This window comes from Camellia sinensis, chromosome 3 (assembly GCF_055761805.1).
Source record: "Camellia sinensis isolate YWXY chromosome 3, ASM5576180v1, whole genome shotgun sequence".
NCBI lineage: Eukaryota > Viridiplantae > Streptophyta > Magnoliopsida > Ericales > Theaceae > Camellia > Camellia sinensis.
The window spans coordinates 228,661,409-228,676,647 of NC_138963.1; the positions used below are offsets into that span (position 1 = coordinate 228,661,409).

General features: G+C 37.5%; 2 protein-coding genes across 5 annotated transcripts in view; both read right to left on the reverse strand.

Moving 5' to 3' along the window:
• Positions 1–504: 504 nt before the first annotated feature.
• LOC114268469 (Acyl-CoA N-acyltransferases (NAT) superfamily protein) overlaps positions 505–15,239 on the reverse strand; it is a 47,409-nt gene continuing 32,674 nt past the window's right edge. The window contains exon 2 of one of the 4 annotated variants that reach the window (XM_028209649.2): positions 505–4,425. The gene's annotated coding sequence lies outside the window, so the exon portion shown is untranslated. The remainder of the gene's footprint in view (positions 4,426–15,239) is intronic. The other 3 variants (XM_028209650.2, XM_082922473.1, XM_082922474.1) reach the window with 3 other exon arrangements.
• LOC145822284 (uncharacterized) lies at positions 12,451–15,139 on the reverse strand. Its single transcript, XM_082918909.1, has 8 exons — positions 15,027–15,139; positions 14,781–14,940; positions 14,512–14,688; positions 14,395–14,410; positions 13,925–14,297; positions 13,260–13,455; positions 13,040–13,170; positions 12,451–12,949 (listed from the first exon to the last, which is right to left on the reverse strand). Exons 1-8 carry the CDS (start codon positions 15,137–15,139, stop codon positions 12,451–12,453), a joined length of 1,665 nt encoding a protein of 554 aa, XP_082775035.1.

A 15,239-nucleotide genomic window follows, 5' to 3' on the forward strand; every position in this document is an offset into this window, starting at 1 on the left:
GCTCACATCATCCGTACGTGAACACTTTTTGTTCAAAATTTAAATAGAAATGACAAGAGAACCGCAATAAAATATTAGGATTCAATTGTTACAAAGTCCTACGATGAAAAGTGAAATTTGCTAGATCTTTCTTATTTTTTTTTTAATTTACTAAACTACAAATTTTGTCGTACCACTAAACTATGCAAAACAAAGCACCAATATTTGCCTCTTTGTGCATGCTTTATTAACAAATACTACCGTTTTATCAAAGACATATTTTCGTCCCTAAAAGTGAACATTTTATTGCAAAAGCTTTTAGGAACATTATATATTAGATTAGATATCTACCTAAAACATTTTACATGAAAAATTATTGCATAACACATTGTGTCAAAACAAAAAAAAAAAAACAAACTAGGGCCTCTCCGGAACCAAAGATCCCAATAGGTATCCCAAATCATCTTGAAGGTTGTTGGTCGTAGATTATAACATGTGCTAGCTTGTGTATATGATACCTTCATCTGTCTAACAAGGGAGCTTTCATTCCACAAGGTTTGTTTGAACATCAGCTATCGAATAAAAATCAATTCAGCACATGATATTCAAACACAATCGATTTTGATAAGTAACAGAAATCCCAAACCAAAAAAAAAAAAAGTGTGAAAGAGAAAATACAGTTCGAAGTTGGCACAGATGGTCTCTTTTGTGAAGTACTTCTGAGTTCAAACAGCCCAAATCATCATCATCAATGTGTCATTAACAGTGAGAAACCATTGTCAGAGTGCTTTTCAACCTCCATGGCTCAAACTATAAATTATCATGCCAATAACTGCAATAATAACCATCATCCTCATTTATGTACTTAAATGTCAACTCTGAATCAAACAGAAGCCACCACCCCAAGGTGAGGACGCATACTGTTTTCATGTGAGACCTAAAACCTTGAAAGAAACTGCTGAGAAGCATACAATGCACAGAGGGATGTTGGTGAAGTTAAGAAATAGTGAAGCTAATATATTTTTTCTTTTCTTTTCTTTTCTGTTGTCACCCCACATCGCAAAAGGCTATTGGTTAGGATCAATAGCAAAATGCTTATAGAAGATCACAATGCATCTTCATCATCATGTATGGTGATGCATCAACTCATTTCCTAACCATGAATAATTTTGAAGGTGAGAAAACTTTGTGGGTAGTAGTATTAATATCCAAGTGAGAATATTCAATTACGGATCATTCCAGACTCGACTATAATTGATGCTAGCCAGAAAGATTGGCAAGAATTATAAAATCGTTCCTGCTGATGATCGAATATACAAAAAAGTACACAAAACAATTATAGTTCAACAATACATGGCTAGCAATCCAACAATAATCACAAAAAATAGCTCATTAACAAGAAGAAATAAACAACTCAATGCAACAAAGAATCCCACGATAAGAAAGAATTCCCCAACCTCCAGGTAGTAAACACAAACTAATATTTTCCAACTATGTCGGGGAATGATATCATTCCTGCACTGTGTTTTCTGGGGAATAAAAAAATACAAGCAAAAAGCACAATCAAATAGAACAAATTCTACAAACTTGTAACAAGTTTACTCTTCCACATGAATTCATGAAGGAGAGGAGGATCTACTTTGTAATGATAGAAAAATTAAGACAATCGGCTATACATACAATCCCTTTTGTCTAATTTTGACACGTACTTACATCTAAGGCAGTAAGTTTCAAAAGGCGTCTAAGCTTAATTTATTTATCTTTCAAATTGATCTCAAACAAGTTTCAATAGAGCAGAACTCAAGCAGCTTTATTTATTTATTTATTTTTATATATTTCTAGTAAGTGTGAGCCGACCCCATTTGATGGAACTTAAGGCTTGGTTTGGTTTGGTTTGATTTCTAGTGAGTATGAAGTATAAACTTATGAGTTGAGTTCAAGCAAGCTTGAAAAAATAATTAACTTCAAAATGTATTAAAACAACAGTCGAGGTCAAGTAACATGATTCATTTTACAACCCCACTTTTTCATAACTGAAATGAAAAGCTTGGGAAAGAAGTGAATATGTTTATTTTCAAATTATCATGTAGAATAAATTTTTGGCACATAAAATCATCTCTAGCAATCCACTCTTCAAAACTAATAAACATATGGCTTTGAGCATAAAATGTCATGTAAGCAACATCTTTTATATTGAAATTATTGGCCATATCGGACGAGAATAAATATCACCAAAAATTCAATATATCGGCCTTTTTTGTGGTGTGGCTGTAATTTAAATATATTGTATCCATCCAAAATTCATTATTTTTCAGTTGAATACAAACAGTCCTCTCTCATAAAATGTGAGCCTTGCCCATCACCTGTGTACTGAATCAGCAAGTTGGCTATATGGATAGAGAGTTATACATAAAAAGGACAAGAATTTAGCAATATCCTTTCACAATTGATTATTTTATAGATATGATGATAACATTATACTAAACTAAACTAACCCCTGTTGCTGATCAGATTGAGCAAGCCAACACACATTCTTGAGATCATCACGTAAATTCTTAAAATAATTCAGACCAATTGGTTGAAACTCCCAATATGTACTAATCATCATAGATGCCCAATCTCTTTTTTAAAGTTGCCCCACATCGTCTAAAGTTACAATACAAGCAAAAACCAACACAAAACATGAAACACAGGCACCAAGAGAGGAGCAAAGCCAATTGCATCCACAAGTTTGAAGTAGGATTTGATCTTTTTCTTTCATAACACCAGTAATTCACCAAAGACCGAGAAGAAGTAACTTTTAATCAGGTTCATATATGGATGGACAAAGTTCATAATCTTACCAAAAGCAAAGACATTTTTACTCTTACTACTAGTGGGAGTACAATAACAAAATCTTAAAGGCTGACAAAATTCTTATCCAAATCATGATGGTATCCAATTCTATAGTTAAATGCACCAAATAACATCATCTCGTTTGTGGTGACAAGCAAAGCACTAGACACCAAGTGTTTTCAGAGACTTTGTTGTCTCAAAATTTATGAAATATTGTTTAGGTTGGCTACATCAAGCCAAGAATGAAGCATATCTCAAATAATCGAAAGACAATGTTGAATGAGAATCGCATGACAATGCAAATCAAGTCTTTTTCAGTTCCAGCCTCCCCCTCAAATACATAGGGTAGGTAGATCAGGGTGAGAAACGATCCCCTGTTGCCAAAAAACTTTCCCTGGCCTTCGATTCCCCTCACTCATAAAGGGTCATGCAGTCATGAGAACTACCTAACTAAAGAAAAATAGCAATCTTTCCAAGAATAAAATTACTCTACATTCAACAAAGAGTATTAGATGCAATTTTTCCAATAACCATAAATGCCACCAAAGCGAAGGAAGCTTTGGAGATTTTACAGAAAGAATTTGAAGGGGGTACCAAGGTGACTGCTTCAATCACTGAGAAAAGAACTGGAGAATCTATGAATGAAGGAATCAGAAGATATGAAATTTTTTTTACAAGAATTACGAAAATTGTTAACCAAATGAAATCATCTAGCGCAGAAAATTCTAGTCAAAAGATCATTGAGAAATTTCTTATTAGTTAATAGTTTTGCCCAAGAATGAGATGTATGAAAATGTTGTCACTGCAATTAAGAAATTAAAAGATATCACAACATCAACGGTTTAGGAATTGATGAGTTCATTGCTTGCACACAATGAAGCACGGACACGAACACGGACACGGACACGGGACACAGTAATTTCTAAAAAATGGAGACACGGACACGGCAGGAGACACGGCAAATTTTTTAATTTTTTTTATAAATATTTTTATTTTAATACATATTAATTATTTTATTTATTTATTATATTTTTTAAATAATTTGTCCCAATTAATTTTTTTTATTTTATTTTACATACATGTATTTATTTTTTTGTTTATTAATATGTATAAGTATATGTTATCTTATAATATGTATTATACATTATCTTATAAGTATATTTATGTTATATAATATATAATAATAATAGTTATTAGTTATATATATTATATATTCAATAGTTATTATATAATAGTTATATATATTATATATGAATCAAGACAAGAAGACAAAGACGGAAGAAAACCGAGAGAGTGGGAGACAGAAGCAAGACAGAAGCGAGAGAGAGGGAGACGATCGCAATCAGAAGCAAGAGAGAGGAAGACGATCTCGATCGTGATCGCGAGGGAGAGAGAAGGCGAGAGAGAGAGAGCTTTGAGAAGGCAAAGGCGAGAGAGAGCTCGTTAAAGTCGAAGGGGGCTCTAGATCGTCGAAGTCGAATGGAGCTCCGAATCGTCGAAGTCGAGGTTGAAGGGCTTTGGATCGTCACCGACCAGGTTTGTACTCGTTTCCCTTTCATTTACTCTTCTCACCGTGTCCATGGCGAGTTCAGATTTGGACACGTGTGTCCCCTGCAAAAAAATAAATTAAATTAAAGGGACAGGCCTATAGACACAAATTTTGAAACATGAAATGTTTCAACACATTTCAAAATTTTATGATACAAATGTTCACTGTTTAGTTTTTGGACTAAACAGTGTTGATTATTTGAATATCAGGTTCCTATTTCCAATCTGTATTTCAGATCGTTAATTACACATTTTATATAAATGAAACCTCCGATTAATGAAGAACTAAATAACTAACAGAAAACAATTTAAGACAAATAAATACTTTATTGAAATTGTTATGGATTTTGAACCCTTGAAAACAAAGTACAATTCTTAGGTTTGGAACCCTTTACCTATTCATCGCCATTCTGTGTTTGTAGTGTAGGTTCTTGAGTTCTCTAGGCTTCTTTTCTTCTTTCTTGTAACGACTTCTTTAGCTCCTGATTTCTTTCTCTCTCTCTCTAAAATTCACACTTCTGATTTTCTAATCCTCGGTCTTATGTGATGGTCCTCATATTTATAAAGGGCCATCCAAGTGATAAGAATGCCTCACCCTCAATTTGAATTTAAAATTGAATAATAGCGCCATTTGAATTTTGAATCATACATCTGATTAATCGAATTGATCCTTAGGGTTTCATCCTGTGTGGTGTCCTTGTTGTAGGCTCTATAGGTGCCATCTTTCGTAGGCTCCACGTGTCACTTGAGCATCTTGAATAACGTCGTGAGATACGTCGTTTTATTTATGCACTTCAATGGATCATATTGATCTTTTTAGGAAGTGATTACCTACAACCTTCCTATCATAGGCTCTATACGTGTCATAAATTTAGTTGAAATTTATGTACCAAAAAATGCCCCTCGTGACTTGCACAAGTGAATTTTCTTAACTGTGCGAGTCACAACAATTGGTACTTTTATCTGGATAATCTTTAGGTCGTGGATGGAATTATTTCTTTGCTTTGGTCCCCAGCCTTTTTTTTTTTTGGGGGGGGGGGGGGGTTGACTGCTCCTTATAGTCCATGGGCTCCTTTTTTTATTTTTTTATTTTTTTTTTTTATGGGCCCTTTTACTTTTGTTGCATGGGTCCTTTTTGTGGACTTGATCCCTTTTTTAAAAAAAAAATAATAATAATAATAATAATAAAGGGTTAATTGCCTTTTATAGTCCATGGGTTCCTTTTTTTTTCATGGGCCCTTATACTTTTGTTGCATGGGTCCATTTTGTGGATTTGATTTTTTTTTTTCCTTTTTTTTTAAGGGTCACGAGTAAGGTCCAAGATTTAATTGGACCTTTCCTTTGGTGGGCCTCTTGCTTGCCACCACTTCGTTTTTACAGCAGATTTTTTTTAGGCCATCATGGATATTGATGGGTAAGGGCCAAGATTTAAATGGGCTTTTTCGTTTGTGGGCCTCCAACTTGCCTTTTTTTTTTTTTTTTAAGCATATTTTTTTTCTAGGCCATCATGGATATTGATGGGTAAGGGCAAAGATTTAATTGGGCTTTTTCTCTTGTGGGCCTCCAACTTGCCACACTTTTTTAAGGATCAGATTTTTTTTTTACAGCAGATATATATATATATATATGTTAAAATGTATGTATTATTGATTGATTGTCTTGATGTAGTATTACAAGATTGATTAATTACAATTCCTATACAATCTATATATAGAAGAAAATGTGGTAGTAGGTGTAGTGGAGGTGATAGTGGGTTAGGTGAAGTGGAGTGTGTGGTGAAGTGGAGGTAGGTGAAGTGGAGTGTGTAGTGGAGTAGGTGAAGGTAAAGATGGGAAATTCTAACAGCCCCCCGCAAACTCAAGGAGGAGAGAAACTAACCAACTTGAGTTTGGAGAGAGTAACAAAACAAGAAAATACATAAAAATAAAAAAGGATAGGAGACACTGTATGGTCGTGTCAGACCGTTGGTGAAGACACTGTATGGGGTGTCATAACGTTGTAGAGGACACTGTATGGTGGTGTCAGACCGATGTAGAAGACAGTTTATGGGGTCATGTCGGACCGTTGTAGAAGACAATGTTGTGACAGTTTACGGAGTCTTGCTGGACCCTTGTAGAAACTAACCGGAATCTATGTCGGGACAGTTTACAGAGTCTTGTCGGACCCATAAAGGAGCTAACCGGAATCAATGTCGGGACAGTTTACAGAGTCTTGTCGGACCCATAAAGGAGCTAACCGGAATCAATGTCGGGACAGTTTACAGAGTCTTGTCGGACTCCTTAAAAAATCGCATCCTCAAAAGGTGCGCCCAATTTTTCAAAAAGGCGTGCCATCAAAAGGCGTGCCCAATCCATAAAAAGGCGTGCCATCAAAAGGCGTGCCCAATTCATCAAAAGGTGTGCCGGACATGATGGCGAGGCACGTGGGCGCCTTGGCTTGCGTGCCCGTTTGTCGGCTGGTGGCAAGAGGCGCGCAATGCGCGTGGCTGCCTCGGCTATAAGACGAAGGCTGAGGCTGAGGCAGAGGCGGAGACAAAAAACTTGCGAGAGATATTCTGAGAGTTTCTGAGAGAGATTTCTGAGAGATATTCTGTAACACTCTGTTGTCTGAGAAAATGGCCTCTTCGTCCCGCCCTCTGCTTACTCTCTTTCCCGACCTCAACGAGTCCACAAGAGAGATAACTGGTGCGGTGTCCCGTGAACCGCAACCAAACACCTCTGGTTTTGCTCCATTGAACTTTCCGATGCGGTCGGTGGAGCAAAAAATGGCGATGCAAACTGATATTGAGGCTAATCAGTATACTCTGAAGGCATGTGTGGAAAGCATGACGGCGGTCACAAACCTGTCGAACCGGCTGCAGAGTAGGACAAATGAGGTGCAGCATTTAAACTCCCAACTGGCTCTGCTCCAACACATGTATAAGGATGCGCGAGCAGAGATAAGTGTGCTGAAGGCGGAAAATAAGGAGCTGAAGCGGAAGGCCACCGTGATGTTCCGATTTGGAGGTCCTCCATATGCTGCAGTGGAGGAGTTTGGGGGAGTGAACGTGCTCGGTGGACAAGAAAACACGGAGACCGGACTGGCACGGGACACCCAAGATAAAAGTAAGAAGAAGAGACCTGCAGTAGAATAGAGAAGGGAAAAAAAAATCCCACTGTGGGTGTGGTTGTTTTGTTTGTATTTTTTTTTTTTTTTTTTTTTTTTTTTTTTTTTTTTGTGTGTAAAATGGTGATCGGGGTGAGGCCCGATATGAATAAAATGAGTTTGCAGTTCGTCTTCTTCCTCCGTGTTTGTTTGTTTGTTTGTTTGTTTGTTTGTTTGTTTTTTGTTTTTTTTTTTTTTTTTTTAATAATAAAATAAATAAATAAATAAAGAAAATAAAAGAAAAGAAAGAAAGTGGAGCGTTGGGCCCACGGTTTTGAAAACCTGCAAAGGTGTGTGATTTATTTTATTTATTTATTTTTTTTTTTATTGTTTTTTTTTTTATTAGTATGATTATTTTTTTTTATTTTTTTTTGTTTTGAATGAAAAAAAAATAAATAAATAAATAAAGAAAATAAATAAAGAAGATGAATGGTGCACATGGGGCTGTGAATGGTGCACATGGGGCACATGGGGTGAAACCGTGTGAATGGAAAGATGAAATAAAATAATAAAAAGAAAGGTGGGTGGTGGAAAGAAACGGCTTAGCTCATTATTATTGTGTCTACTTTACAGTGCGTTGCACATTTGTCCGAGAGGTCGGTCTCGGCAGCAAGCACACTTTGATGAGAGACAGAAAAAAAGGAGAGAGATCCATCTGGAGGTGATTGGAGTCGGCGGCAGCAGCAGAAGCCACAGTAGGCAAGGCCTCATAAGGGCCAAACCGCCGGATTCCAACAGTCTTGGCAACGACAGCAGAAGTAAGCATGACAACGAGGAACTTGTGGCATCCTTCAGGTATGAAGGCATCGACGTGGAGAGAGAGAGATTTGGGAGACTTCTGTCTAGACCTCGCCAAAGCCGACTGCAAGGACGTCGCAGTGGCTCGGCACATCGACCGGCTCATGGATCTCAGGCGAGGATCTTGATCAGACCGCAGCGGCGTGCGATCAAGCAGCGAGCTTCGATTCTGAACTCGAAAAATCGACCGGCAAAGGAGATCGGACTTCGATTCTGGTATGTGTTTGTGATGTGTTGAAAAACTCCCGCGGGCAGCGAAGGCAAGGTTGTCGGCCGGCTGCCCGCCGGAAAGAAAGGAGTATAGGCCTAAATCTTATAGCTCTGATACCATGTTAAAATGTATGTATTATTGATTGATTGTCTTGATGTAGTATTACAAGATTGATTAATTACAATTCCTATACAATCTATATATAGAAGAAAATGTGGTAGTAGGTGTAGTGGAGGTGATAGTGGGTTAGGTGAAGTGGAGTGTCTGGTGAAGTGGAGGTAGGTGAAGTGGAGTGTGTAGTGGAGTAGGTGAAGGTAAAGATGGGAAATTCTAACAATATATTTTAGGAGTTTGTCTAAATGAAATAGGATGGATTGGCATTGACTAGGATTTCTAATCCTATATGAACTCTTGCTTCTTTGGAGTGTTTTAAGAGACCACTATCTCTTTTCTTAAGCAAGACTTTTTGCTTTATATAACACCTATTCATGCATACAACATATATATATATATTTTTCCTGCAGCTTTCTTCCTCCAGCAGATTTTTGTTTGCAGAAAATCTTTGGGTATGTTTGGTTTGTGTTTGAGAGATGTGTTTTAGAGATAAAAAGTACGAAAAGTTGTTTGGTTTGGTTTTTTTCAAAAGATGTTTTGGAAAATTATTTTGAGAGAGAGTTTTGGAAAAAGTGATTCATTTGATATGTGTGAGAGAGAGATTTGTTTGGAAAACTTGTTTGGTTTATAAGTTTTGAGAAATTTTTTTGGGAAAATTTGTTTGGTTTGATTACTTTTAAAAACTTATTTGTAGAGAAAATTTCCCAAAAATTTTTCAGAAATACAAACCAAACGAACCCTTTATCTTTCCAGCATATTTCAAGCAGAATTTGTCCCTTCATATCAGGTATGCTTTCCTTCTTTTGTTTGTCTTTCTTCTTCTTCTTCTTCTTCTTCTTCTTCTTCTTCTTCTTCTTCTTCTTCTTTTTTCATTTTTTTTTTTAACAGCATCAGCCTCTGTTTTTTTTTTTGTTATTGTTTTAGAATCTGAAACCTCCTCTTTTTTTACCTTCCAGCAGAAATTTTCTTCTCCATGAACCTTTTTTTATAGCCCATATGAACCCATGTGTATAACCTGCTGTCATTAGCAGATATGGCCTAGATATGAATAAAGAGAGCCCATTTTTGCTAGACAACAAACCTAAGAGAATGATACAAGCAGGTTCTTTTTTTTTAACAGCATCAGCCTCTGTTTTGTTTTTTTAGAATCTGAAACCTCCTCTTTTTTTTACCTTCCAGCAGAAATTTTCTTCTCCATGAACCCTTTTTATAGCACATAGAAACCCATGTGTATAACCTGCTGTCATTAGCAGATATGGCCTAGATATGAATAAAGAGAGCCCATTTTCGCTAGACAACAAACCTAAGAGAATGATACAAGCAGGTTCTTTTTTTTTTTACAGCATCAGCCTCTGTTTTATTTTTTGTTGTTTTAGAATCTGAAACCTCCTCTCTTTTTTACCTTCCAACAAAAATTTTCTTCTCCATGAACCTTTTTTGTAGCCCACGTGAACCTGTGTAGAACCTGCTGTCAGTTTTTTTTTTTTTGCTACTGCCAGAAGAAAGTTTTAACACCCATACCAACCTCACGGATGTCACGCTCATAAATTTTGCATGCAGTGGCATCCCTTGACCTAACAAGACTTCTATCTCTACATTTTTTAAGGCATAAGATTCCTTTTCTTCAAGAAAGAACAAGTTCTTTTTTGAAGCTATGCAATATGCCTTTTATCCATAGCATCTTTTTTCTTCTCTGCTGCTGTTGCCATATATTTTTTTTAATGCAGCAATCTGTTTGGTTTTTTTTTCAACTCACTTTAGCAGGATTTTAAGCAGCAACCTGTTTGGTCTTTTTTTTTTGACTCACAGTAGAATCAAGTAAGCAGATTTTTAAATTATTACTATTTTTTTTTTTGGCTGCTGCCCCTTTTTTTTTTTTTGTTGTGCTAACCATGAGCCCAAACAAAGACCTTTCATGTTTAAAATGAAAAAACCAGCTATACCCTTTTGTGTAACAGCATATATTTCTTTATTTAGCAGATTTTGCTAAAAAAAAATAAGAACATACTTTTTTTCTTTTTTTTTTTAAAAGTCTGCTGTCTTTTATTTTATTTTGTATTAGTAGCAGCCCCTTGTACAATTGGCCCAATTGAACAAAACTTTTTTCTTTTTCTTTTTTTGAAAATCGAATCAGCCTTGCCCCCTCGTGATTCGTGCAAGTGAATTTTAATTGTATGAATCATGATGACTAATTGTTTCATGTCTTTTTCCCCTTTGCAGGCAACACGCAAGGTGTCAGAGTTTGTTTGCAGGTATCATTTCCCCTTCCAGTCTAATGGCAATGAATAGCTTGAATCCTTGGCAATGATTGTGTCATTTCACCCCAATGGCTTGATTCGTTGGCAGTGATTGTGTCCTTCACCCCAATGGCTTAATTCCTTGGTAGTGAATGTGTTCTTCACCCCAAGGGCTTGATTCCTTGGCAGTGAATATGTCTGTCACCCAACGGCTTGATTCCTTGGCAGTGAATGTGTCCGTCACCCCAACGGCTTGATTCCTTGGCGGTGAATGTGTCCTTCAACCCAACGGCTTGATTCCTTGGCAGTGAATGTGTCTGTCACCCCAACGGCTTAATTCCTTGGCAAGGGGCTTTCGTCAATTTCATTATATTATGACATTTTGCCTTCACTGAACTCTTTGTTTTTTTTTTTTTTAGGCACCATGGAAAAGACACTCAGAGTTTAGGTGTAGACTTCACCTCCTTTTACGAGAAGGTGAAGATATTCCTTGGATGCTTTGCTTTGAAAACCCAACTTGCAGATTCTTCAAACTTTTCTACCTCATAATTTGATGCCCAATACTATGAGAACAAGCTTCATTTCGACAAAGTTTCTGGCGAACATGAACAGTTGTCTGCTTCAATTATCAAATCGACTGAGCACATTGCGGGTCTTAATCAAAAGATTCATTCAAACCAAAGAGTTACTCAAATAACTTGAAGAGGAATTGTCATCCACCCAAGCGGAACATGCATCATTTATGTATGATTTTGCACAAGCTTCCGAGAGTGTTTCTAAATTAGAAGAAGACGTGCAAATTGCTTTGAATGTTTTGAGCCAGCACAAGAAGAAGAATGGACAACACAGTGTTGTGGAACGTGCTTTTGAAAGGGCTAAGGCTTCTCTTAATGAATTAATGCACTTTTATTTTGTTATTCATCCGAACATAATGTATTTATGAAATTTCGCTCAGTGATAGATTTATTTGTTATATGAAATTTCTCAATACAATACATTGATTTGTCTTCTTTTAGCTGTTCACAATTTATACTCTTGCGGGTCAGGAGTATCTAATGTTTTATCACCTTAGATTTTGGTGGGGTATTTTAGCAGTTTAACCATATACAGTACTGTTGGTGGTCTTCAACTTATGTTTGGTCGTACACAGTTTATACTCTTGTGTGCCAGGAGTATCCAATGTTTTACCACCTTAGATTTCGGTGGGGAATTTTAGCAGTTTAACCACATGCAATACCGTTGGTGGTTTTTTTTTTTTTTTTTTTTTCGCCCTAACTTTTGTCTAGGCCGCCCTTTCGGGTTTTCAACCTAGTGCACATCCTTAAGGGTAATATCTCTTCAAAAACCTTGCATTGGTTGGGGGCATGATTCTGTCACCATCGTTATCAACAAATAGACTCCATTAGAATAAACCTTCTCAATCACATAAGGTCCTTCCCATTTGGGGTCAAGCTTTCCTTTGGTTCTTCCTGAGACTACTATAGGTATTCTAACCATTAGGACCATGTCTCCTTTTTTAAAGGAGCGGAGCCTCACTCTTTTATTGAACACATTTGCCATCTTTTGTTGGTAGATCTCCAAATTCTATTGAGCATACAACCTTCTTTCATCTAGGGTCTCGAGCTCAACCAACCTCACTCTTGCACTATCATCTTCTGTTAAGGACTCTTGTATTGACACTCGCAATGATAATATTTGAACCTCAAGTGGTAACACTGCTTCTCCTCCAAAAACCAACGAATAAGGGGTTGCTTGAGTAGGAGTTCTGCGCGAAGTCCGATAAGCCCACAAAGCTTCTTGTAACTTTTCATGCCAAGCTCTTTTGTTCTTATCCACCATTTTCTTGAGAATTTTGCATAATGTCTTGTTGAAAGCTTCTGCCAAACCATTGGCAGGTGCATGATATCTTAATGAATGGTTGTTTTTGATTTTGTACTTGGCAAATAACTTGTTCAAAGCATCACTCCTGAACGGCTGTCCATTATCCATGATGATACTTTCTGGAATCCCGAACCTGTAAATGATATGGGTTCGGATGAACTCAGAGACAACTGTGCTTTTTATATCCTTAAAGCCACGGCCTCTGCCCATTTTGAGAAATAGTCAGTAGCAGCTAGGATGTATCAATATCCTGCTGAAGATGGAGGTACAAAAGGACCAATAATGTCCATACCCCATGCTACAAATGGCCAAGAACAAGTTGTTAAATGTAAAGACTCTGGGGGTTGGTGGAGAAAATTTCCATGGAATTGGCAGACTTGGAATCTTCGAGTATAATCTACGCAATCTGCAATCATAGTCGGCCTATAATATCCCAACCGTTTTAGCTACATATGTAATTTAGGACCACTTTGGTGTGCCCCACAAACACCTGCGTGTATTTCTGCGATTACCTCTTGAATACGCTCCTTGGCTATACACCGCATGTACATTCCATCCAAAGACCTTTTGTATAACCCATCTTTCCACAGGACGAATTTGGTAACCCTACGTCTCACTTCAATTCTTTTTACTTTATCTTCAAGTAGCCTACCATGTTGAAGGTAAGCTATGAATGGTTCCCGCCAATCTTCCTCGCTTTCTCCTTTCCTGGTAACGACCAAGATTGAAACCAAGTCAGAAACCTCTTTTAAAGGTTGTAACACCCTTCTTTCGCCTACTGTGGTAGTAATTGTTTTGCTATCTGGTAGGGTTAGTGATGCAACCAAACTTGCTAGTGAATCCGCTCCACTATTTGTTCTTCTCTACACGTGGAAAATGTGTTTTCCTGAATTGTGAAATCAATTCATCAGCCTTTTCCTGATAAGGGATGAGACTTGTTTTCTTAACAATGTACTCTCCACGGAGTTGCTTTACCACCAGTTCTGAATCTCCATAAATTGAGAGTTCTTCAATAGGAATTTGTAATGCCAATTCTAATCCAGCAATTACAGTTTCATATTACGCCTCATTATTGGACCATCCTTCACTTAAGGCGAAAGAATGAGTGATTATAGCATTGTCAGGAGTCACAAGCACAATTCCAATTCTAGCTTTATTGTTTTTAGGATTTTCTTACTTCTTGCCATCTGGACTCCTTGAAGCTCCATCGAAATACATCTCCCATCCTTTTTGAATTTCTACTTGGATAACCTCTTCATCTGGTAAATCAGTTACTAGAGGTGAGTCATCAGGTATAGGATGTGCTGCCAAAAAATCTACTAGAGCCTGCCCCTTTACAGCTCTTTGAGGAACATTTTCAATTGCGAATTGTTGGAGAATTACAGCCCACTTTGCAATTTTCCATGAAAGTATGGGCCGTGAAAGTATATATTTCAAAGGGTCTGCTCTTGATATTAACTTGACTTCGTATTCCAAGACATAGTGCTTTAGTTTTTGCAAGGCGAACACCAAGGCAAGACATGTCTTTTCGATAGGAGAATAATTGACTTCTGCCCCAGAGTACGACAACCAGAGTACAACTCAAATAATACAAGGCATTTTCTTTCTCATGCTCATCATGTTATGCCAACAGTGCCCCTAACAAACCATCCAGGGCTGTTATCTATTGTCCACATGCATAGTGTCATGGAGCATATCACCAAAAACTACAGTCATCGCCCTTTGATACGTGGCCCCAGCATTTTTCAGGCCAAAGGGCATTACCTTATAGCAAAAGACTCCTCTCGGAGTCCTGAATGCAGTCATTTCCTCATCTTCTGGTGCCATTCGGATTTGATTGTATCCTGAATATCCATCCATAAAAGACAAGGTTTCATATCCAGTAGTTGCATCTACAAGAAGTTCAGTGATGGGCAAGGGTAAGTCATCTTTAGGACAAGCCTCATTGAGATCACGAAAATCAATGCAAACCCTGATTTGACCATTCTTTTCTTGACCGGCACTATATTTGCTAGCCAGGTTGGATATTTGACTTCCCTGATGAATCCTGCATTGATAAGCTTGTCGACTTCAGCTTCAATTTGGGTTGTAAGCTCTAGTCGAGTTCGCCTCTGAGGCTGTTTAACTGGCTGTTTCACAAGGTGAATTGCAAGCTTATGGACAGCAATCTCTGGATTAAGACCAGGCATCTCACTGTAGTTCCATGCGAATATGTCACGACACTCCCTTAAGAAGGAAATATATTGCTGAGCTTCTTCTTCCTTTAAATTTGCACTAACGAAGGTTGGTTTGTTTCATCTACGGTGGCTTGGCCTCCTGCTTCAAATTCTGTTGGTGCAGGTTGAGCTTCATCTTGGTCAACATCTTCTAACACATCTTGAGTGATAGTCATGTTTACTAGAAATTTTTCCTCATCCCCCTGATAGCCTAACCCTTTTGTCCTGGCGGTGATAATACCGCCTTGCTGGATAGCCTACCTCTGCGAAGGTGTT

Coding starts and splice junctions, on each gene's coding strand:
- LOC145822284 (XM_082918909.1), bottom strand. CDS start 15,139: ATGACTATCACTCAAGATGTGTTAGAAGATGTTGACCAAGATGAAGCT. Junction 14,689..14,780: donor ATGCAGGATTCATCAGGGAA/GTCAAATATCCA, acceptor GATCTCAATGAG/GCTTGTCCTAAAGATGACTT. Junction 13,456..13,924: donor AGGAGTCCAGATGGCAAGAA/GTAAGAAAATCC, acceptor GGTCGTTACCAG/GAAAGGAGAAAGCGAGGAAG.